This window comes from Chlorocebus sabaeus, chromosome 13, assembly GCF_047675955.1.
Source record: "Chlorocebus sabaeus isolate Y175 chromosome 13, mChlSab1.0.hap1, whole genome shotgun sequence".
NCBI classification, from domain to species: Eukaryota; Metazoa; Chordata; class Mammalia; order Primates; family Cercopithecidae; genus Chlorocebus; species Chlorocebus sabaeus.
This window is the reverse complement of record NC_132916.1, coordinates 23171556-23197442: the sequence shown is the minus strand read 5'-3', so window position 1 is coordinate 23197442 and position 25887 is coordinate 23171556. Positions and strand designations below refer to the sequence as shown.

Genomic DNA, 25887 nt, shown 5'->3' with positions numbered 1-25887 from the left:
CTTTTGGATTTTATAGATATTTTGGATCAGCTTCCCAGAAGAATATCTTGAGGCGACTATTCCTGTGCAATTTATTATGCAAAAACTGTGGGAGAAGCTAGTAAGGGAGTAGAGGAAGCACGATGGGAAAAAGTCAAGCAAGGATGCAATATCATGTAAAGTCCCAGTCTGCTGGGAGGCAAAGTTGCTAGAGAGCTGGGCTCTCGTACTCCTGCACCAACCAGACTTCGACCATGGGCTGGAAGGGTGGGAATGGGGACTGTCAGTCTTCCAGGCACATGTCACTCCCTAGATGAAGCCCAAGGTAGTTTTGTGAAGAAGGTTGTAGGTGTAAACCCTTAGGAGCAAAGCAAGCCTATCTGCAGGGTGGCACATAGAACTGATGAGATGGGGGGTGTGCAGGTGAATGGAGTTCAAGTGGGAGGAGTCAGTCACAATAAACTAGTAACATAATAATGATCATAAACATTAGGGAACTCATAGACTTGTTGGATTATTTACTGTGCTAAATTAATGTACAGTGAAAAGACAAAATACCAATTTTATCTATCATCACCATCATTTCATAAAAGTTTATGCATCTGTTTTAAAAAAAAATTAACCAGTGATGAGCTTGGTCAATTCCGAGTTAAATGACAAAATTATGTTTCTTCGCCAACAAAGTCGAAAGGACCAGATCATGACAAATTTGTGAAATGATTACTTAAGCAACTCAGTTTATACCAAGAAATTAGCATGATTAGAATCTTGAATAAAGATTTTTTTCAATTTTATAAGAACATATATGTGTGATAGGTGCATACTAAATGTGCATTCTCACATTATTGATGGAAAACTCCATCTTGTACTACTGTTTGGGAACCACTGGGCTGCACTGCCTATTATTTTAATTTTATATCCCCCCCTTAGAAGTTAACAAACAAGAGTGTGTTGGAGTAGCTCAGGAATTTGCAGGAAATTAACTACTTTTAGTCCCAGAACATTTAAAATTTAAAACCAGTCTTTTCCTATTTCGTGTGATTGCATTTCTTTGTTCAGTAAATGGGGTGGAAAAGTTACAGGCAGTTCTACCAGATCTTAAAGTCTTTTCATTTCTTGCTTAATACCTTATTAAGAGGAAAAGGAAAAGGCCGGGCATAGTGGCTCACGCCTGTAATCCCAGCACTTTGGGAGGCCCAGGTGGGTGGGTCACAAGGTCAGGATTTCGAGACCAGCCTGGCCAACATAGTGAAACCCCATCTCTACTAAAAATACAAAAATTAGCCAGGCATGGTGGTGGGCGCCTGTAATTCCAGCTATTCGGGAGACTGAGGCAGGAGAATCGCTTGAAACCAGAAGGTGGAAGTTGCAGGTTTTAGAGTGCCCTAGTCCTGTGAATAATATCTTAATGGATGCCTATGTAAGACTCAGAAAGTAGGCTAGCTCAGGGTTACCATTTGGAAGAGAGAGACAAGGAAAGGGGGAAGAGGAAGATGACAAATAGAGGTCAGATTAAAGAAACCAATTGGAATAAAGTTATTTGGGAATGAAATTTAATGATGTGGAATTTTTTTTTCAGTGTACAAAGCAGTCCAACTATATAATATTGAAATTAAGAAAGCAGGGAGAAAAAAAGAGGCTTTCATAGAATTTGCTACCAAATTGAGTTAAGTAACGATTTCACAAATTTATCATGACCTGGTCCTTTCGACTCTGTGGGCCAAGAAACATGATTTTGTCATTTAACTCAGAATTGACCGAGCTCTTCGCTAGTTATTTTTATTTTTTATTTTTTTAAGTACATGCTAGTTTATTAGTTTCCAATTAGAAATGGTCTGGGAGGCAGGGAGTGAATAGATACACCTGTCAGAATACTTTTTACTGTTATTTCTGTTTTCTTATACTATTCCTTTACTTTCAGCTAGTGAAATGGAACAGAGTTGGCAAGATCACTTTCTTTGCTGGCTACTAGATATACTAACTGGCTAGGATAAATTTTGGTTGCAGGGAAGCTTTATGTACTCATCTGCCTGGCTTCAAGCCTCAATACAGATTAGAAAACTTGCTTTCTTTGATTTCCATTAATGAAACATCTCTCTTCCTCTCATCTACCCACTGCTTCCTGGTTGCCCTGGAGAATGTTTCTCAGTGGTATAACAGCAAGTCAACAGTCAAAGAGAGAATGGTTTATTGTTTCTGAGCACTGGACACATAGTAGTCATCCAGTACAATCAACAGAAAGAACATTAAATGGGCTGTGCTGGTTACCATCCCAGAATTGAATGCTCCAGATGCAGACTGTAAGCCCAGTCTCAAAGACATTCCAGGCTGAAATTTGCACATGTGATACTCGAGATTTAAAATACTTAAAGAGTACATTAGAGTTTGTCAGATTTGTCCAGTAGATAAATACCGTGTATGAAAGGCCATGACCTAAAGGAGTTTAATCATATCAACTCTGCCCTGGGGCTAGAGAATTAAAAGAGTCGGGCTTTCTCCAGAATGTGTGTGTGTTTGTGTGTGTGTATGTGTGTGTACCCCTGTGTACATGTGCATATGTTTATGTTTGTTTTCTTGTTGTCACTGACTAGTTTTTATTATTCTGGCTTTAGTTTTCCAGAATAAAAAGAAATTTGAATATTCTCTTGTTGGGTAGGATAGATACCTTTCTCTTTTTAACTTTGAAATGATACATTTTAGCTCTGTTGGGGAATTTTAAACAAAAACTTTAATGCAGATAGCAGAAAATCTATTTGTATTGGTCTCATAGTTAATATTAATTCAAGTGTCCACAGACCTAGAAATAATTTTTGTCTTTTTTTTCATGTTGCTTTTTAGATTATCAAGAAAAATAAAAGTAAAATATAAAAACTAATGATTTACTTGCAAATTTTAAATATTTAGACATATTTTTAAATCTTTCTAAAGACAGGTACGATCCTGATATTCTACTTTAAGTATAATTTTTGCAGCTTCTGATATATGTGTAACTAAAGAATCTTCATGCTATATAGAAGTCAGAAGCAAGAATGATGCTAAAATAACATTAATCCTAATAAGTTTAAACATGCTAGAAATGTTAAGGAAGTCAGTTTAAAGCATCATCTCAACCCTGTCTATTTTGCATGTTCTGCAAGGTAGCTAGAGAGGAGTTTTGTAGATTAATGCATTATTAAAATGGAATATTTATGTTCTAATCAATATCTTTATACTTATATTTATAATTTTTTAATTTGATTTACATTATAATGCATTTCAAATTATACATGAAGACCTGTATTGTGTGCATATTTATTTATTGCTAAGCACTTGGCAGAGGTTATTTCTATATTATATTTTCAGTGTTTTTCTTAGGCCTCACAAAACTCCCCATTGAAACTAAACAAAAAGGTTGGTTTGGTTCACATGTGCTGTAAACCAGTATAGGTGGTTGTTTCATAGGGTCTTGAGGGGTCCTTGTTTCTTGGAGATGTTCCTCCAGCATTGTCTGGTGTCAATTTGCAGTAGTGACGAAAGAGTAAGACCAAAATTTGAATTTTCTCACCAGTATTGTTTTAGATATTTCATGCTTCTGTTCCCCAGCACCTATATGACTAGCTTTGTTTTACTGCATATATTTACATTAGAGTTATTCAAATCAATTCCTTTGTTAGGAACCTTTGATTTTACAAGCTAATCTCTAGGGACACTTCTTAGGTTCAGGTTGGCACGCCAGGTTTATTTTTCTGCCTTGTCACTGGAAGAAGATACCCACCTGCTTCTCTTTCCTCATTAAACCTGCCACAGCCTGCTCCATTCTTTGGAACTCTTTCCCTGCCTTGCAAGATTGGTTATAGATCGTAACTAATTTCTCCATTGCTACTTTAGTGTTGCCTCTGAATACAAGTACTCACAGGCTATTTATGTTTGATGGATTTTATTCCTACATTTCAGGAGAGAATCAGCAAAAATAACAAGTATGGGATTTTAAACATTCTGGAAACTTCCATAAAAGTCCCTACTGTTAAAGTTCCCTGTTCTGTGGTTCCTGATTCCCTTCGTGATATGTTTATTAGAATTCCTCTGGAGCTTGCTTTTATTCCTGGAGGTGGAAATTGCCATACTTCCCTCTCTATTCTTCCAAGTTTGTGGCTATATGCTTTTCTTGGTCCCTTCTTGGGCCTAAAAACAGTTGGAGTACCTATATGTTGATGGCTTCTATAGTTTTGGCTCTGATTTCTCCCTTGAATTTCCAATTCTTTTTTTTTTTTTTTTTTTTCAGTTTCCTCTATGCTTTGCCATTATCAGTTTTTACTTAGATCTCAGTAGGTCATTGGGCCAGGAAAATAAACAAACAATTTATTGGTGGAAAAAAATCTCATGTAATTAATGAGTATATAAAAAAATTAAGTGTCATTATTAATCAGTGAATTACAAATTACATCATAAGGAGATATGGTTCACAATCAAACTAGAGATTATTTTTAATGCTTTCAGTGATCATTCTTATGTACTATTGGCATAAGCTTTTTTGAAAGCAGTTTGTAGTGTATATTGAGAGACTTAAAAATATTCTTATTCCTTGATGTAAAATCTTTATTAAAAAATTTTACTAGCCACAGTAAATAATTAGGAATAGAGGAAAGCTGATAATTGAAGTATTTTTTAAATGTTTCTAATTTTCTCTTCTCTATTAGAAACAATATTAGAGAAATAGTTAACTGACATATAAGTATATTAAGTACCTGATGATACTATGATTATGAAGAATCTTTAATTTTGGAAAATAGTTCTATAAGAAGACTTATATGGAGATGGAATATAAGTTAGGCCTTGAAGAATAGATAGGCAGATAATAGTAGGTTGGGCATTTCATGGGGAGGAAGATAACACGAGCAAAGACATAAAGGTGGAAATAAGTTTATTGCATGGAAAATAATGATTAATCTGGCTGGGAAGCAGGAGTTCATTTGGAGAAATAGGAGAATGTTATTCCCCTTTTATGTGTTTAGATATTTGCTAGATACTAAGGATATAAGGATAACTTAAAGATGGCAAAAATGGAAATTCAGGAGAAGGGCGTATATAAGAAACACTTTCTTGAAAAATTTGATGAAACTTCATGATTTGATAAAATAAAGAGAAAAAGATAATATGAAAATTTTGCGTTTATATGAGGCTAGTGACAGAAATGGAAAGGCTGAAGTAGGAGACCTTTGTGAAGCAAAATGATCAGTTTAGTTTCTGCAGTTGGTTTAAGCCATGTACACAGGAGAGCTTCATCTTCGTGTGTCTTATTGTTACTTTGAGTTTACTTATCTTGTAAAATGGAATGTTGTTCAGCTACCTCTAACTACATGTTCCGGTTTTTAAACTGACCAATGTGAAATCTATAAAAAAGGACTGTTTGGGGACTTATAAAAATAAATTACGTAATAAGGTCTGTGGCATTTGGTTTTTTAACGTCTTTATATCTTGGGAACAATACTTATATTGGATTCTATTTATTTTGATGACTTTGTTTCACACTGTGACATACTGGGCATGGGGCTATAACCTTAAGGGACCAGTAGATCTCATTCTAAACTGTATTATAGGGAAGTTTCTTTTTTTGGCAGATGGGAGATTCTTTGGTCAGAGAGACCTACGAAGTTGAATGCTTCCCAAGCTCGCCAGTTTAAACCTTGTATTAAGCAGATAAATTTTCCTACAAATCTTATACGACTGGAAGTAAATAGTTCTCTTCTGGATTATTACACTGAATTAGATGCAGTTGTGCTACATGGTGTGAAGGACAAGCCAGTGCTTTCTCTCAAGACTTCACTTATTGACATGAATGATATAGATGATGATGCCTATGAAGAAAAGGATGGTTGTGGAATGGACAGTCTTAACAAAAAGTTTAGCAGTGCTGTCCTCAGGGAAGGGCCAAATAATGGATATTTTGATAAACTACCTTATGAGGTAAGCCAAAAATGTTTAGCAGCAGTATTGGATAAAACACTATAGATTTTTAGTCTTTAGATATTAATGTTTACTGAGCGTTGGTAATTGAGCATTAGTAAGGTATATGTAATTTGATGTTGTATATTTTGATTTTGGAAAAACTAGACAAAATCATGTTTTAACTAATTTCACTGCTTTTGTTTTGGTTTGGCTTTAGTGTTTCTGGATAAACTATTAAGTATGTATTTTCATATTGCTAATAATAACCAAATACAAAAATCAGTAACAAGTAACAATCCACTTTAATTCATATTACACAGTTTAAGTATGGGCAGTACATGCATAACTTTGTATTAGTTATGTTAAAGATGATTTGCTATTAAAAATAAGAATATTAAGATTGTGAGATGAATGCTTATTCTATTTAATCCATAGTTTCTCTAAGTGTCATTTTTTTTTTCCCTATACTAACTCTATTCTGTATTCTCCTAACTGTAATTTTTGGTCTAGGCAGGTAGTGCTTTTACCTTGGAATTATTAATACTTTTTTTTTTTTTTTTTTTTTGAGATGGAGTCTCACTCTGTCACACAGGCTGGAGTGCAGTGGCATAATCTCAGCTCACTGCAACCTCCGCCTCCTGGGTTCACGCTATTCTCCTGCCTCAGTCTCCCAAGTAGCTGGGACTACAGGCACCCACAACCACGCCCGGCTACTTTTTGTATTTTTAGTAGAGACGGGGTTTCACCATGTTAGCCAGGATGGTCTCGATCTCCTGATCTCGTGATCCGCCTGCCTTGGCCTCCCAGGGTGCTGGGATTATAGGCGTGAGCCCCCGCGCCCGGCCTGGAATTATTAATACTTTTTTATGTGTCTAGTCTGAAGTCTTGTTTTCATTGTGTCCCTACTGGGGTGTTTCTGAGGTATATTTAGCATTCCAGGCTCCCGATGTCAAATGCTAGTAGCATTCCAGGACCATGTGATACCAAAACCTCTCCCCACCAGTTTTGAAATATTCCTAGGGGTGAGAGTAGGGCCAAGCATTTCTGTCTCCCACTGAAAACTACTGTGTGGCTAAAAATGTATAATCAGTTTTCTTTTTAAGAAAACTTTATAGACTCAAATTTTAACCAACTGAGATATCCCTCTTCCAAATTGATGGGTATTTCAGATTTCATGGAAGTAACACAAATAGCTTAACTTTCATGAAACAATAAGATAGCCTCTTGAATGTGTTAGAGTAATAGTAGCTATAATGCCTCTCCAACGTATTACAGTTAAAATGCCATGGCACGTCCTGTGAAGTAGCTAAAGTTGCCACATAAAGATGAATTTAAGTGTCCAAAGTAATTTGGTCTTTAAGCCATGGGACCAGGATCCCACCCAGACCTCATGTGTTGGAAAGGAAGCTTCACAGATTGGACAAGACTGGCCTTTACTGGGAAGAGGGAGGAAAGATGAAGGAAAAGCTGGGTTTGTGGGGAGAGAGGAGCATGAGATACTGACAGTGTTGCTCCTCAGGGCTCTGAGGAGGGTCTGTTGTGGCAGCAGTAGGAGCAGTTCATCTGGAGTAGAGTGAATCGCTGCTTTGATTCTTACCCACTTGCAAAAACTGTAAAACAGAAGTTTAATTTCAGCAAATACATCTTAAACAGTTTATTGAATTTTTTCCAGACCTGATAAAATGCTTGACCCATAGAATTTGAATGAAGGCCAGAGGACACTTTAGGCAAAGGGAAGAGAAGATACAAAGATGAGAAGTGAAACTGTGAGACTTGTTTGGGAACTCCAGTATTTCAGTGTGGCCAAAACATAGGATTTGATAGGGAAAACTGTAGGAGATGGAATTGGATGGAGGCTCAGGGCTGCCTCAGTGCACAGCTCCATGCACATAGATGACAGTGATTGGGACTCCCTGTCTTTGGCAGTGTGGAGTCTATTCTGCAGCATCATAGAGGGCTGTCTGGGTTTCACCAAGAAATTTGCATTTTATCCTTTCAGCCAGTGGTCTTCAGGGTGGTCCAGTATACAGCCAAATTAGTCAAGGGGAGTCACAGATACTTTAGACTTTACAGATAATTTACTTTTGCTAAAAAATTAGAACATGCCCTAGAGTAGAAAAATATAATAAAGTAAAAATATCAGTTTTCCTTAGTGTATTCAATGAAGTCCCAATTAAAATGCTAGCAGAATTTTTTTAAATTGAAAAATTTGCCTAAAAATATGAAAATACTCAAGAAAATTCCGGAAAAGAGTGATAGAGAGGTATTAGTCCTGATTCTCATTTGCAGCCAAACAATCCACGACATTCCAACACATAAACTTTAAAAAACCTAGTTATTTTACTTGGAGGACTATTGATATGGGAGAAATAACATATAGATAAATGGAACAGAATAGAGTCCAGGAACAGGCCAAGAGGATAGAGGGAAATGTATTGACAACTCCTCTGGGAAGCTGTTATATTTATGTTGTTAAAAAAAAAGAAACAGAAATAAAAACAGTTTTATATCTTTTCTTCCTTTTTTGCCTTTTGGAATAAAAAAGTTTTGATACCAGTGTTGTCTAGGATAGAAGCAAAAGGGTTTTTTTTTTTTTTTTTTTTTTTTTTTTTTTTTTTTTTTTTTGAGACAGAGTCTTGCTCTGTCACCCAGGCTGGAGTGCAGTGGCGCAATCTCGGCTCACTGCAAGCTCCAACTCCTGGGTTCACGCCATTCTCCTGCCTCAGCCTCCTATGTAGCTGGGACCAAAGGCACCTGCCACCATGCCTGGTTAATTTTTTTTGTATTTTTAGTAGAGACGGGGTTTCACCGTGTTAGCCAGGATGGTTTTGATCTCCTGACCTCGTGATCTGCCCATCTCGGCCTCCCAAAGTGCTGGGATTACAGGCGTGAGCCACTGCCCCCGGCCACAAAAGGGTACTTTCATACAATTTTTGTGGATATATAAATTGATGTGAACATTCTGAATGGCAATTTTCCACTTCCATCAAAACTTTTAAATGCATATAATTTACTATAAGGATATATTTTCAAAGTTTGCCAAGATGAACATACATGCGTAATACATACACACAATGATATTGCAGTATTATATGCAATAGGAAAAAAAGCAGGAAATGCATCAATGAGAAACTAGTTGAATTATGTCACTTCTATGAAATGGAAGGAGGTGGGTCTGTATGTGCAGATATGGAAAGATCTACAAGATATATCATTAAATGAGAAGAGCAAGTTGCAGAATGGTGTATATAGTATCATTGTTTTAGTGCAAATTCAAGAACACAATTTCATATACATTTATTTGGAAGAGATCAGAAAAACTTAACAATGCTTATCTTTGGGGAGAGGGATGGTTAGAACTGAGTGTAGAGAGGCAGAAACTTCTCATTTTAGACCTTTCTTCAATGTTTGGGTTTACTTTTTACTTGAAATTGTTGATTTTTGTTCATGTAATATTTTACACATCAACGTATCTGGATGATGAGATTTGTTAAAGAAAAATTACTCAATCGTGCTAGGTATAGGGACCACTACAATGGGATTTTGCAGTGTGAGAGGGAGACTGGGTTCAACAGCATGGGCAAGTGGGAATTAATAGCCAGGGAGCAGGTTGGAGAGTCACTGGGTAGAAAATTACTAAGAAACATCAGAAGTAAGGAGATTTTGGCTACATACTCTTTAAACTTATTTTAAAGATCGTATTGTTGTTACTCTATGTTTTGTGATATTTTGACTTAAAACAGTGAAATTCTGACCTGAAATTAATACTGAGCCTAGATAACAAAATAAATTGAAGAAGAGCATTTAGGTTAATTGCAAAACAAAAAATTTAACTAGATAAATACATTAAATTAAAAAAAAAACCCTCTCTCATCTAAATAAGATGTTTAACATTTAGCAAATATTTAGTGTCTTTTTCTTTATAGTTTTTAGTTCAGAATAGGCTGTTTAAGCAGTAGTTCTTTGAAACTAGAAGCCCCCAACTGTTAAGAAAAAATAAATCTTGCAGTAATTCGATAAGATAATTTTAATTAGAGAAAGCAATGTTTTGAATTCTGCCTTCTTAATAATTCTTATATATATTTGCTACTCCATCATCACTGCCAGCTACCTTAAGCAGACCCCTTATTTCCTGTTTCCTAGAATTCTGTATTAGCCCCATGGCTGGTTTCTCTTCCTGCCTCCTTGCTTCCAGTAGCACCCCCGCAATGTTCTTTCTGAAACACAAATGTGAACATGTCACTCTAGTTTAAAACCCTTCAGGACTCCTCATTGCTTTCAGGATAAACCCAAGCTCCTCTGTGAGGCTTTCATAACACAGTCTTTACCACTAGACTCTCTTTTCACCTGGTTTGCCCCTGACTCGTTAAAGCTGAATGTTCCAGCATAAGAAACTATCATCAGAGTGATCAGGCAACCTACAGAATGGGAGAAAATTTTTGCAATCTATCCATCTGACAAAGGGCTAATATCTAGAATCTATAAGAAGTTAAACAAATTTCAAGAGAAAAACAACCCCATCGAAAAGTGGGCAAGGGATATGAACAGACACTGCTCAAAAGAAGACATTTATGCAGCCAACAAACATAAGAAAAAATGTTAATCATCACTGGTCATTAGAGAAATGCAAATCAATATCACAATGAGATACCATCTCATGCTAGTTAGAATGGTGATCATTAAAAGGTCAGGAAACAACAGATGCTGGAGAGGATGTGGAGAAATAGGAACGCCTTTACACTGTTGGTGGGAATGTAAATTAGTCAACCATTGTGGAAGACAGTGTGGCAATTTCTCAAGGATCTAGAACTAGAAATACCATTTGACCCAGCAATCCCATTACTGGGTATATACCCAAAGGATTATGAATCATTCTACTATAAGGACACATACACACGTATATTTGTTGCAGCACTGTTCACAATAGCAAAGACTTGGAACCAACCCAAATGTCCATCAATGATAGACTGGATAAAGAAAATGTGGCACATACACACCATGGAATACTATGCAGCCATAAAGAAGGATGAGTTCATGTCCTTTGCAGTGACATGGATGAAGCTGGAAACCATCATTCTCAGCAAACTAACACAGGAACAGAAAACCAAGCACTGCATGTTCTCACTCATAAGTGGGAGTTGAACAATGAGAACACCTGGACACAGGGAGGGGAACATTACACACTGGGGCCTGTTGGGGGGTAGGGGGCTAGGGGAGGGATAACATTAGGAGAAATACCTACTGTAGGTGACAGGTTGATGGGTGCAGCAAACCACCATGGCACGTGTATACCTGTGTAACAAACCTGCACATTCTGTACATGTACCCCAGAACTTAACAGTATATATACATAAAAAAAAAAAAGCTGAGTGTTCCTGGCACAGGTACACTTTCACTTTGAAGCTAGGCCTGCTAGGCTTTAGTAGCATTCTGTGTTTCTTTTTGTCAAAGCTATTAAAATGTATCATTGTCCTTACCAATCCCCACTGGACTATAAGCACTCTGAGAATTGGCACTCTTTCTTTTCTGTCCCCAGTGTCTGGCACGTAGTAGCTGTTCAGTGATGTTGAGTATGACAAATTGTATTATTCAATAGATTACCAGAATGTATCTTTGCACCTAAGAAAATGAGTAGGCAGTATGCGCTGAGTATACTTTGAACAGTCTCGAAATGTACTATAGTCAAATGCATGCATGATTTCTTCTCTTTGGATAATTCCATTGAATGTTTTTATTTACTATATGAAAATATTGTTATAAAATGTATGACATTTTATTCCTTATTAGATCATGTTATATGTTTCATAAAATGATACTGCTTTTCATTCTTGACGATCTCGGTTTCTCTGTCTTATTTAGCTTATTCAACTGATTCTGAATCATCTTACACTACCAGACCTGTGTAGATTAGCACAGACTTGCAAACTACTGAGCCAGCATTGCTGTGATCCTCTACAATACATCCATCTCAATCTGCAACCATACTGGGCAAAACTAGATGACACCTCTTTGGAATTTCTACAGTCTCGATGCACTCTTGTCCAGTGGCTTAATTTATCTTGGACTGGCAATAGAGGCTTCATCTCTGTTGCAGGATTTAGCAGGTTAGTACAAAGGCTTGATGAAGTTTTTTTTGTTTTTTGTTTTTTTCCCCAGCAGCAGGCTATACTTATGTAGTAGTTTTCATAATAAAAGTTTGAAATTATGTAACTTGTACCTTACAAAAATTAAAAGGAAATAAATTTTGAGTGTCATGTTTAGAATGCTGCTGCTTATAAAAAATGAGTGTTTTACTATCCTCTTCAGCTAAATTTTATATGAATATGAAGGGAAACTATACCCTTTACTTCAGGGCTCCTGTTTCTTCTTTCTCATATTTTCAGCACAGATGATTAACACATTTTAAAAACTATTTCCAGATCAAAATCTACCTCTCTAATGTGATTTGTCAGAAATGGAAAACAATTTATTATAGAACATTTTTAATTAAATCTTAATTACATGTGCAATACATCACCCAGATTTAGAAGCTCATTTAAACTAATTATGTTGAAAATGCAATTGCATGCTAAATAGGCGACCACACTTGCAGACCTGCCCAGGTGTTTCTGCTCCTTTCTATTTAAGCATTTCGTTTCCTTACTATTAAATGTCACCTGTTAAGCATTTGAAAGCTTGCGCAAGTGCATGTTCATTTAGTAATGCCACAGTCATTTTTCTTAGGATACAAACAGGAGTTTTTCTCCTAACCTTGATCATGGTTTTTCTCATGGTATGTTACATATAATCCCAGCATTTTCATGAAGTTAAATAATGAAGGAGTAGAAACTTTAGAGAAATTTTCTGTTATTTTTAATTAATGAATACTCTTGTATTCTATTTTTAAAAACGAAAAATGAACTATAGCAATCCCTACACATATCTCCAGTGAATACATTCTAGAACACTGGTTTATGAATTAGAAATTTGTATGTAGAGCCTTGTTTCCTCTTAACTCAGATTGTAAAAATAAAGATGCAGTTCCAGAAATAAAGATTTGATATTGTTAGATTTAAATGAAGTAATGATGTTTGAAATAGTAACAATGTGTTCCAAATACTGACCTTGATAGTTTATGCATCAGAGTGAAAAATAAACCAAGCAGTAATGGCCAGTAGCAAGTGTTGAAACCGTGGATGCGCTGAGTTTCTTTTCTGCCAGAAATTGAGCCACGGGAAGGGGTTCATTGCTAGATATTTGGCAGCTGTCCAGTGAAACAGAGTTTAGTCCTTTCTACTTCCCCTTGTGCCAAACACACACATTTCAAATTCTTTTCTCTGCTAATAGGACTAAGAAAGAACTGAAGCTAATGAAGACTGTGAATATTTAGAGCATACATTATCATAAACCAAGACTAACTGAATATGAGAACAGATAGAACAAGTGGTGTCAGTAAGCATTATTTTACATTATATAGACCTTTGGGGCATTTTAATCACCCTCATAGCTCTTTCCCAATGTTTTCCATTATTAAGAATTTATTAAATGTTTGTTTTTACCCTTTGTGTACAAGGAGTTTCAGTGGGTGTTGATCGTATGCAGAGACATATGAGCTATATAATATAGTTCCTGCCTTCAGGCTACAGAGAAGATAAAGATATTAAGATAAACATATAAGCATATCCCTTATTTATTTTTATAAACAGAATAACTGGGTAGTAACTAAGTGTAGACATTAAAGAAAACATTGGTCATGAATGGCTGAAGTCCAGCTTCACTGGCAAAGTGCTGCATATGACTGTGATAATGAGTAAAATATAAAGCTAATATTAATCAATTTTTAAGTTTCTTTATGTAGCTTCTTCTAGCACATGAGAAGAAACATCACTTATAAGAAGAAAACTTAGCCATGCCATTTAAAAAATTTTTATACTAGTAATGGATAAAGATCTTTTGCAAAGTTAGAGTTTCTGTCTACTTCTAACCCACAATTTATCGTCCATTTTCAATTCACCCAGGGTAGTTGCCGTAGAGCAGTTTGAATAATCAGAACAAGCCATATATAGATTTAAGTTCTTATATTTTACTGTAGTATTTCAGCCAGTAAAATCATAAATCTTGATGGCATTCCTTTAAGTGTAGTCACTATTCCCATTAAGAAAAGAAAAAGTTGAAGCAAGAGGGAGAGAGAACATTTTCTTGGGCGGGGCGTGTTGGAGTTTTCCCTACTGATTACTGTTGGCCCCCATGACTTGACTGCTGAATTGATAGTTACTATGGCTTGTAGGCAGCATTCCCAGAATAAACAAATATGCATGGCTTGATTATTAATGTGTAATCTATGAATAAGTATGGTCTATTTATGCTCATTGCTATGAAGAAGACTTATTTGTAATATTTTAAAGAAGAAAAGCACATTTAAAAACTAGAGACCAATGTTGATGAGCTGTTTTTTGAACAAATCTTTGGGAAAAAGTTTGATGCAGTTTATTTTTGTTGCTTAAAAACCTTATCTCACAAGTCAGAACTGTTTAACTGGATTTTAAATAACTTTTTAGGAATTTTTATTATTCATCATAGCAGAGAAATAGGTTACATTGGAATAAAGAGAACTTAAAACTTTTAATCAGTTATTAAAATCTTAATCTAGCTACAGATTTGTGATTTGCTACTTTGAGTACTGTTCATGCATATCATTACTCATTAAAATCACATCTATTATAATTCCACTTTTCTAATATGGTTCCCTGATGTCTTAGATGTTCCTTTGCCTGCCTGCCTGTTTGTGCTTTAGAACTTAATTGTATCATTCTGTTCAAAAAGCCTTAGGTTCATTTGTTCCCTACCATTTTTCTTCAAATAGTTGCTGAACGGCCTTGTCTCCCCCTCAGTTATGTGTGGGTTTTTACTCTAAACCCCTCTTACTTGTTCTCAGTAGTTTATATTCACTCCTTTAGGAAACATTCTTGGATGCTTTCTAGATTCGAGAACTTTATTAGGTATTTTGACATACAGCTAAAGTTTTATGGTATGAAGAGCTTATTTTCCACTAATATATTTATTCAGTTGCCTGCCTATATTTTATACAGTTGTGTCTTAGATTGTCAACTCTAGAAAGTAGGGACCGTTTTAAGATGTTCTTTTCCCTTCTTTCTTTTTTTTTTTTTTTTTTGAGACGGAGTCTGGCCCTGTCGCCCAGGCTGGAATACAGTGGCGCGATCTCCACTCACTGCAAGCTCTGCTTCCTGGGTTCACGCCATTCTCCTGCCTCAGCCTCCCGTGCGGCTGGGACTACAGGCGCCCTCCACCATGCCTGGCTAATTTTTTGTGTGTGTGTGTATTTTTAGTAGAGATGGGGTTTCACTGTGTTAGCCAGGATGGTCTTGATCTCCTGACCTCGTGATCCACCCGTCTCGGCCTCCAAAGTGCTGGGATTACAGGCTTGAGCCACCGCGCCCGGCCTTCCCTTCTTTCTATCATTGTTGGATACTACCCCTATACAGTTAAGCAGAAGTTTTGTTTTTAATGGCTTTATTTTGGATCAACTATGTTAAATAATGTTCCAAGTTATTTGGGATTAAGATTATCTTGAATTTACTGTTTTAGAAAACTTGGTGAGGGTCAGCTAAAAACCATGAGATTAGGAATTCAGAAGTCATAGATATTTTATATCTAATTCTTTTTTTATACTTCAGGCAATTTCTGAGGACTATTACCTTTTATTTTGTGATAAGTAGACTCAAATCGTTCATTCATGTGATCTTAATTATTTTAGGGTGCAAGTTACCATTTAGTAAATTACTTCTTATGTACTTGTATTATTCTGGACAAATTAATTCACCTCATAATGATAAGCAATTTATTTTTCTCTCCAGAGATTCCTTTTCTCGTAGCAGGAGACTAGTCTGGGATTGTTTATATGAACTTAGGTCCTCTCATAAAATCTTCAGTATAAGAAAATACTTTATGAGCACAATGTAAAATGAATTGACTGCAGGAAATAAACAAGCTGAGTTCTCCTTTCAAATGATCAGTGGCACAGTTGAGATGAATAAATACATATATGTAATTATGCATTAAAATAAAACCTGCATGAGGAGCATTAAGGAAAGAAGTAAGAGCTGTGTGCAGCTAATTGAGTCTGCTACTGTCTCTGCCCTCTTGGGATGTAGATATGAAAAGGTAGGTAGTATACATTTTGAAAATTTAAGTAGAGATAATATGAGGGTATTAATCAAATAATCTGCTCAGAGTAAAAATATGCAATACAGGATTCTTGATAAAGAGAAAGAAAGAAAGGTAGTATAGGTATAGACTTTATCTCATTGTGCTTTCAAATTCTATCATTCATGAAATCAACTTGGGAAGTTTCCTATTGTCTGCTAACAGTTTGCTTTCTGGTATAAAGCCAGAGTCTTTGTAGTGACACACACTATGTAAACTGTCCCTCATCTCTGATCTACTCATCTCTCCATCATTTTGTGCCTCCTGTATCCCCCATCTCACTGTTCTTCACTCTGCTTGTTATCCTGCCCTGGACTGCCCTTCCCTTTGCCTAGAATGCTCCTCCTCCAGATATCTGCTTTGTCACCCTCTCGCTTCCTTCAGGGTTTTACTCACCACGTCTCTGAAGCTTTTCTGACTACTCTGTCCATCCTTGACACTTTCTGTTGTGCTTTCCTGCTTTTATTTTCTCCTGGGCACTTTTCACGAATTTGTGACTTACTTTACGTATTTGGTTATCTTCTCCATCTCTCTTCAAAACATTAGTAAGCTTCATGAGAGCAGGGATTTTGTTTTGTCCACTGCTATCTCCCCAGTGCCTAGACTGTAACCTGGATGATAGTAGAAGCTCAGTGCATATTTGTTGAATGAATGAATGAATGAATGTGCTTCATGCGAACTGCAGTTTAGCTAATACAGCTAGCAAAGGAAACAGCAGTGAGAGGAGTTGGAGGAGATCCAAGAGAGGCAGTTACATGAGGAGTGTCAGAGTTTTAAGGAAGGAGTGTGCAGTTGTATGAAATGTCACAAATTAAATAATACAAGTTTGAATTTAGAATAAATGGGTGTTCAGGTGTAAATAAGATGTGTGGGCTACTGGGTTATTTACAATATTTAAATTTGCAGCAACTGAATTTTTTTATTGTTTAAATGTGAATTGGCCAAGATTTAACTTATACTTAATGTTTATGGGGTGCTTTGACCTTTAAAAACTGCATTTGCATAGTATTTCAGCTTCAATTCCACTAGGCAGTGTGGTGAATGTTGTTACATACTTCAAGTCTGCATTTACAGCTGAGGAAATGCTAAGATTTGGGTAAATGCCTTTTCCAAGGTCTCTGCTAGGAACTAGTAGAACAATGCAAAAAACCACATCTTTTAACCAGTGTTACTTGATTTATTTACACAACTAATCTGATTTAGTCAATTTTATTTTGTATGTGTATTTGTAAGCTCATTAAATCATTTAGGAATAAAGATGTGGCATAAATTGACTAACAGTATATTACTGATGTGACACTGGTGGGAAGATTATGTCAAGAGACCTGGACAGTCATAATTGGTGCACTGTTAAGAGGGTTCAGTGTGCTTAGTTGATAAAGTTTCATGGATTCAAATACTCCTAGATTCATGTTTACTCTTAGATTGTTTTCAGGGGATGATCATGGACACGACTATTTTTCCCCCAGCTATAATATAACTGAGATAAATATTGTGATAATTACTCTGATAAAGCATTTTGTGACCTTCATCTTGGATTATTTCTATATATTTTATGTGAAGCTGCAATTGAATATTTTCAACATCAAGCAGTCTAGCTGCTAAATAGTAACAGCTGCAAGGACCGTAACAGTACTCTAGTTAAACCCACATAGACATTTTCTGAGTTGAGAAGAGCCTAGTCTGATTTGTTTTGAGGTTACTTAATTAAAGTTGTCACTTTCATGTGCAGTGTTCAAAATATATTATCCAGTACTGGATAGGTTCTGTTGAGGGGGAAATATCTCCCAAGAGTTTAGAGTTTTGTTATTATTATTATTATTTTTTTTGGCTTTACCAACTTAGATGTGAATGATAGGTAAGTAGGGAAAATACATCTTCTACTTTCTTAATTTTCCACTTAGCATTAGCTGACTTTTTATATGATGTGAATTCATTTTATCCTCTCAAGTTGATTTTTTTAGCCTAACCATTCATATTTCAGCATGCAGTGAATAAGAATTTAAGCAAAACAAATTTTACATTTTCCCTGATAGAAATCTATCCTTTTAAATGTATCTGCTTAGAGTTGCTAAAATTGCAAAGTTCTTGCAAAAATATCTTTTAGTTTTATAAAATTCACATGGAATGTTGTTTTTGCAGGTTTCTGAAGGTTTGTGGATCTGAATTAGTACGCCTTGAATTGTCTTGCAGCCACTTTCTTAATGAAACTTGCTTAGAAGTTATTTCTGAGATGTGTCCAAATCTACAAGCCTTAAATCTCTCCTCCTGTGATAAGCTACCACCTCAAGCTTTCAACCACATTGCCAAGTTATGCAGCCTTAAACGACTTGTTCTCTATCGAACAAAAGTAGAGGTAAGAATAATTCATAATTTTCATCATTGCTATTATAGTAGCCAACTGAATATTTAGTTTTCTTTAATTGCTCATAATGTGTTTTTTAAATTTTTAAATCAAGTTTATGATGCCATCTGACTACTCTGAAATCATTAGAGCTGATTCAGTCATTGTGAAGTTATTTCAAACCTAATGTGTTTTGAAATTATAAGGAAATGTTCTTCTCTGTGCTCTTAAAATTTTCGTAATGCTATTCATGTCCCCAGGAAAAGAAAGAAACGGTTGAGGTAAGCCAAAATGCTGGCAGGGAACGAATTAGAGAAAGGTAGGAGGATAGTATGCAAGAGGACATTTGCTTGCAGTGGGGGGACGCAAAGTGGTATTTATCCTGGACCAGACTTAGGGGTTAAAATTTGTAATACCATAGTTAATGAGTCTCATTAAGAAATGGAATCATGTCATATATATTAGTCTACTTGCTTTTTCACATAATATCTCTAGGACATGTTTCCAGGTCAGTGCATATATTATCCAACTCTTTTACTGTAATAGTATATGTTATACCATAATCCATTTAACATTCTCCAAATGATCAACAGACTGGTTGATCAACATTTGGTTTTTCCAGTTGTTTTCCTTTTACAAACTACCTAGCACTAAGATTCTTCTGTGTGTAGTTTTGTTTTCTTCTTCTTTTTTTTTTTTTTGAGACAGAGTCTCACTCTGTCACCCAGACTGGAGTGCAATGGCGTGATTTCAGCTCACTGCAACCTCCGCCTGGCCCGTTCAAGCGATTCCCCTGCCTCAGCCTCCTGAGTATCTGGGATTACAGGCGCCTGCCACCATGCCCAACTAATTTTTGTATTTTTAGTAGAGATGGGGTTTCACCACCAGCCTGTGCATGGTTTTACACATACTTACTATTACTGCTATTGGATAGAGTCCTACAGGTGGTATTGCTAGGTTAAAGAGTATGTGACTGGGCCCCTGTAGTACACACTGTCATGTATTTGTTCCCTCTGCTCCACACATACTGGCTTTCTTTCTATTCCTTGAATGTTCTGACCTGGTCCCAGCTCAGGGCTTTTGTTCTTTTGCCTATCTGAAATGTTTGTCTAGCTCATTATGGCTGCCATTTTTTCAGCTCAGTGTTCAACTTGCATATTTTTTGGAGATGGCTTCCTGGACACTCATAAAATATAGCATCCCTTCTAGTTTGTTTCCTTCAGTTTTATTTCCTTTTTAACATCCTTGTCACTCTCTGACATGATACTTGTATTCTTGCTTATTTTCATTCTTCTCACATTAGGATATAATGGTAGAAGACTTGTCGGTCTTTTTCATTGCCGTGTTTCCAGAATCTAGAATAGTACTTGGTAAAGACTGGCCATTCAGTAAATATGTGTTAAGTAAATGAATAAAGATAACCAAATTACTTTTCCAAAATGATATACCAGTGACTTGGGAGACTGCATTAGTTCTGGTGGGAATGGTTTGGTTCCCAAGAGAGCAGGTTGTTGTAAAATGAGAATGCCCTTTGTGTTTGACCTCTTTGCACCATCTGCTTCCCCTTTGATCTTCTGCCATGTTAAGACACAGCAGGAAAGCCCTTACCAGAAGCCGAGCAGATGACAGTGCCATGCCCCTTGAAATTCCCAGCCTGCATACCTGTGAGCTAAATAAACTCTTTTTCTTTATGAGCTACCCAACCTCAGGTATTTTGTTATAGCAACAACGAATGGACTAAGACGGCATTATTCTCAATTTTGGGCAGAATATTTAGCTAGACTTTAGCAGGTGACCTGGCATGGTGGAAAAAAGACTTTGATTCTAGTTCTGGCCCTGCCAGCGATAAGCTTGGTAATCTAGGTGAAGACATTGTCTCAGATTTCCAGATTTGTTATTTGTAAAATGAAAGAATTATTGTCTCAGAATGCCAGATGATACTAGCCTGTGTTTTCATTGGTATGTGGTGAAATGACTCCCCATTTGTGTGGCTATAAAATTGTTAGCTATCTTTTCTTGGGTAGGACTGTTCATTCTGAAATTATGCCATGCCTGCTTTTTATTGGCACATTTACTATTTTATGGGCCTGTGTACTATAAACTGAAATCCTCTGAGCAAGGAAGATTTAAATGCCCCATTTAAAAATTTCTGATTAATAAGAAATATAGCACACATAATTATTAAATGTAATTATTAAATGAGCCTTTGAGAAGAAAAATAGGGTAAAAACCAAAAAAATATCAACTTGCTAGGCATCTTATATCTGTGGTGGCTTGAAATATATCCCATGAGATGTTTTTGAAATGTTATATAGTAATGTGATCTAAGTGTCAGAGAATTATTAAATAGTCTACAGTTTTCTTGAATTTGTCTCAGACTGATAGATATGACTAAATTTTTTAAGTGTGATTTATGAGGATTAAGAAGATTTCATATCTGAAGAGTGGAAATTTATACATATGTACCTAAGTCTAGATAACATAAGCTCTGATTTTCCTCAGTTACTTAAATATGGATGTAAAATCATTGTATGAATGTATTAAATAAAATTTAGGTTGTACCCTCTGTTACTTCCTACTAAATTTTTTTATTAGCCCATCTAGTAAAATGTCATAAACACTACACAATTTTTCTGACATTGAATATGTAGAAAAAAACTATAAAATTGAGTTTTCATTGATCTATGGTTGACTTAAAATTAAAGATGCTGTTATTTTAGTGATATAAATGGCAAATGTGAAATTGAGAAAATCTTACCCAGGCAGTGTTTACTTTTAATGCTTCTCAACTCATTGCTTTCTACCTATACTTCACTCACTTCTGTTATTATCTCCTCATTCTTGGGATCTGTATCATAGTCCCACATGGGTACTAAGTAAATCAGAAAAAGGAGAACTGGCAAAATAATCAGCTGGTTTCTTTGAAAACAAACAGAAGCTACAGCACTGGTATTTATATCAATCTGTAAACACCTCCATTGTCACTTAAGCAAAGTGTTATGTCACCTCCTTCTTCCTTTGATACACACCTTTCACCTTGCACCTACTGATGTTGGTGGATGAGAGCAAACAGAATGAGAAGGCAAGATGTGGGAGACTGGTCTGTCTTTAAACGTTCCACATATTCACTGGCAGTATATTCTCATATTCTAGACTCTGTTTTGAAGAAGGAGCAGTACTTAATTTCAAATGCCTCTGCTTGCTCTAAGGACATACATGAAAAGAAAAAGAAAATAACAATTTTAGTTTTCTGGGAGATGTTATTTTGTTTTAAAAGGGCTACAAATGATCCAGGACCACTTTAACCCTGTTTTTCTGAACCCTACAAAATTCTAAAATAAACAAAAATTAGTATGACAAAATAATGGATTGTATTATAGCATATGAACCTCACAGAGACCAGTTGATGATGCAGTACAGTTACAGTTTATGTGCCTTTACATAATTTACATTAGTAAGTATAGTATATTTATGCCATTTTACAAGACTTAGACAAGTCCGTATGCATAGTGAATAAAGCTTTTGAGTATTTTGGAGACCTGGATTTTTAGTCCCAAAGTTTGGGAAAACCTACTGAATATATTCTGTTGGCTGTCCTAGACATTTGGCATTATTGTTTCTTTATACTAGTCTGAATAGGGTTTGGTGGTATTCTCATCTTTACACATACTTAAATTAAGATCTCAAAAGATTAATAAATTGCCTACTGGCACAAGCCATAGAGTCAGGATTTGAACTCAGGTCTTGTGGCCTTGATGATGTGGTAGTTAAAATCATAAGATATATAAAAGCATAGAATTGTAGTTATTCTGATAGCTTGGCTATTTATCTAAAACAAGGATTTTCTTTACTACTTATTATTTCTAATTTGTAGTTGGTAAGGAGATATAGCATAGTAACTAACATATACAACATTATAATCCATGATAAAATACAAACTTAATAGTATATCTTAAGTATATAATATTTAAGTATATAAACTTAAATAAATGTCTTCTGCAGGAAAATAGATTTTTTGTCTTTTTACTATGAACAAGCTTAGTTTGAAGTCTTAGTTGTTTTGAATTTATAAATCACAATTTGTTATTCAAATTACATTTAGAAACATTTAAGTGAAAGTTTGTGGAATCAATACATAATTAACTGCTTTAAGCAAATAGTTTATACAGGCCTACTCTCAATTTTATACTGTAATGGAGAGCAGCATTGAGACAGACAATCCTCAAAATAATTTTGACATGTAAAATGATATGTTGTTGATAGCTACGTGATGTGTTCTTAAGTGGTTAGCCATAGCCAGGCATGCAGCAGGCCTGATGACTCAGTAAGAATGAGACCTCAGGAGAACAGAACGGTGGCAGGGTCAGAATTGTCTTGTATGCTGGTAGGTAAATTCTGGGATGCTGATGTGGTCCCTCCTTGCATCAGTGTTCGTTCAAAATTTTTAGGCTTGTAAGATAGTAAAATATAGTTCAGCTTAGTTTCTTAATTTATTTCATGAGATCTTTTTCTTTCTTTAGATGTGTTTAGGATTACAATGAAAAATGACTTCATCAGAGAAATAACAAATGTCTTATTAATTTAGCAAAGAAAATTCACTAAGTAAGCTATGTGCGGAGTCAGTGGCATGTATTTGTTGAATTTCATTAGATGCAGAGCATTAAATACATGCCTAGTAAAGAACAAGATACTATTACATTAATAAAAGACAGGGTGAACAGGTATACAGTAAGCCCAAATATATGCTAGCATTGTCACAGGCTTGTCCTTAGTTGGAGGATGATCTGCATTGGGAAACCTTTCTAGAAGAAATTACCATTGAGCTGAGATTTATGCCCTGTTTACTGTGTGATCCCAGAATTACTAGTGAAATGGGTTGCTAAATAGGGTAATTTTTTTTCCTCCTGAAATTGGTGCATCTTTTAGAGTTGAATAGACAGCACTTTCTGCAACAGATGGGAACTTAGACAGGAAAGACACTCTAGTTGTGCTTAGTTTCTTCTACCATCCGTGGCATGGAAATAATTAGGTATTATAATGATTTAAAGGAGTTAAGTTCAGTCTTTTTGGTTCTTTTCTTCTCTATTCATAAGATTCTTATTATGTACGATAAAACATTGATTGCAAGTACTTCTTTAACCATACATGATGATGTATTTTCGTGAAAGTAGAACTGTAAAAATCTAGCCCCTTCAGCTGGGCTCAGGGGCTCACGCTGGTAATCCGAGCACTTTGGGAGGCTGAGGCAGAAGGATCACTTGAGATCAAGAGTTCAAGACCAACCTGAGCAACATAGCGAGACCCCATTGCTACAGAAAATTTAACAAATTAGCTGGACATGCCCCTGTAGTCCCACTCAGGAGACTGAGGTGGGAGGATCGCTTGAGCCCAGGAGGTCAAGGCTACAGTGAGCTGTGATTGTGCCACTGCACTCCAGCCTGAGTGACAGAGCAAGACCCTGTCTCAAAAATAAAATAAATCTGACTCATTAAATAGATTTTTAGATACTTGAAAAAAACTTTTATTTTGAAATAATTTCAGACTTACAGAAAATTGAAAAAAAATGATTTCTTTTGTACTTTCACCCAGGTTCCCCTACTATAATGCATAATTGTTTTATTGAACCATTTGAAAAATAAGTTGAAAACATAATAACGCTTTACCCCTGGGGCATTATAAGTGAAAGACATAATTTGCCCCTGAAAGGGCATGTATCTGTAATCTACTTTCAGATACTTGTGTTATGGGCTGAATTGTATCTCCCCAAAATTCGTACTTTGAAATCCTACCCCCCAGTACTTAAGAATGTGACTGTATTTGGAGACAGGGTTTTTAAAGAGGTGATTAAGGTTAAATGAGGTCATTAGGGTGGAGCCTAATCCAATATGACTGGTGTCCTTAAGGAAGAGGAGATTAGGACACACACGCACAAGAAAGACTGTGTGAAGACAATGGAAGAAGATGACCCGCTACAAGCCAGTAAGAGAAGTCTTAGAGGAAACCAACTCTGTTGACACCTAGTTCTCAGATTTCTAGCTTCCAGAATTGTAAGCAAGTAAATTTCTGATGGTTAAACTACCTAGTCTATGATACTTTGTTATAGCAGCCCTAGAAAGGTAATACACACCTTGTATAGGATAGCATAAGAAAAACTTTTTAACATAGTGCATGAGAGTGTCTTTAAGATAAGTCCCACACACGTACTAAAACAATCTGGACTAGTGTGAGAAGTTTGAACCTGTTTACCTTTCCTCTGTTTGGGGAAAAAAAAAAATCTGGAGTCAGGGGTGAGAGTGGGGCATGATAGGTAGCTCAGTAAGAATGTTATTCTGTTGCTTAGCAGCAGACTAGAAAACCAGGAGTGTTTTTTAAAAGTTGGAGTTATAAATGGAACACCTGCATCCAGTTTTGATTGCCTCACTTCAAGAATGATAGAGCATAAATTGAAAGAATCTGAAGAAGTGAAAAAACTGATGATAGGTATTGTGGGGGACTAGTATATGACAGTAATCCGCAAGTATGGTTTGGCATCTGTTTACTTGGCCTGCTCGGCTGTGTCGACAGTTTCAAGGACCCCTCTGCTTTTATCTTCATGAACTAGAAGACAACAAAAGAAGTTGATCTTTACTTCTGTAAGATATTAACACTCTCCTATTTTTTTCTTTCTGTGCCAGTTTATTTGGCAGATCACATATATGAGTAAAATTGCACACCACCCTGACTGTTGATGAAAGCGGCTGGGCTTTCTGCAAAAGATATATTAACTATCTTTTGAAAGAGTGCAATTTAATTTAGTGCTATGAATTTGTTTTCTGACGTGTGTATATGGTGGTCTCCTTAGCGCATTCTTATTTGATTTAAACAATACATTATTGTATTTTGATAAGTAGAGCAGGGATGGCCTTTCTTTTAAAAGAGCCATGGCAACTAACCAAGTCAGACTATAAGACCAAACTTATTGGCAAATGAAGAGGGTGGCTTCTCACTTACAGAGCCAGTGCTGATAACTAAGACCAGGGTGAGAAATTAAAATAGAAAGAACCGGCTTTGGTCACCTAAATTAACTAATGCACGCTGTTGTTAGTTGTCATCTAAAATGCAGTCTATTTAAAACAGAAATGTTAATATAGCTAGATAATATATAAAACAGAAAGATATTAGTAATTATTTTGTTCTTAAACACAATCAAGAATCAAGTTTTAATAGCTGATAATAAGTTTAATTATCACAGATAAAACTAACAAACTTTCTTAGAGTCCTTGGTATGTGTCTGTAGGCTATATTTCTGTGTCCTGATTGGCCTTGTAGAACTTTCAATGGGAATAGGCAACTTGGTGGGGTATGTGTGCCCTGAATGAATGGGTTGTAGTTGAGTTAGAGTCAAGAAGCCTAACTTGTGAGTGCAGTGGTGGAGGAGATCATCTTTTAATGGGGGC

The 25887-nt window shown here is 35.9% G+C and overlaps 1 protein-coding gene across 5 annotated transcripts in view; it reads left to right on the top strand.

Moving 5' to 3' along the window:
* Positions 1–25887, top strand: part of FBXL4 (F-box and leucine rich repeat protein 4) — a 77311-nt gene that overhangs the window by 32270 nt on the left and 19154 nt on the right. For 4 of the 5 annotated variants that reach the window (XM_008007526.3, XM_038001098.2, XM_073022361.1 and 1 more), the window contains 3 exons: positions 5577–5922; positions 11764–12008; positions 18250–18463. In XM_008007526.3, coding sequence (XP_008005717.1) covers positions 5577–5922; positions 11764–12008; positions 18250–18463 — 805 coding nt within the window. The remainder of the gene's footprint in view (positions 1–5576; positions 5923–11763; positions 12009–18249; positions 18464–25887) is intronic. The other variant, XM_038001101.2, reaches the window with a different exon arrangement.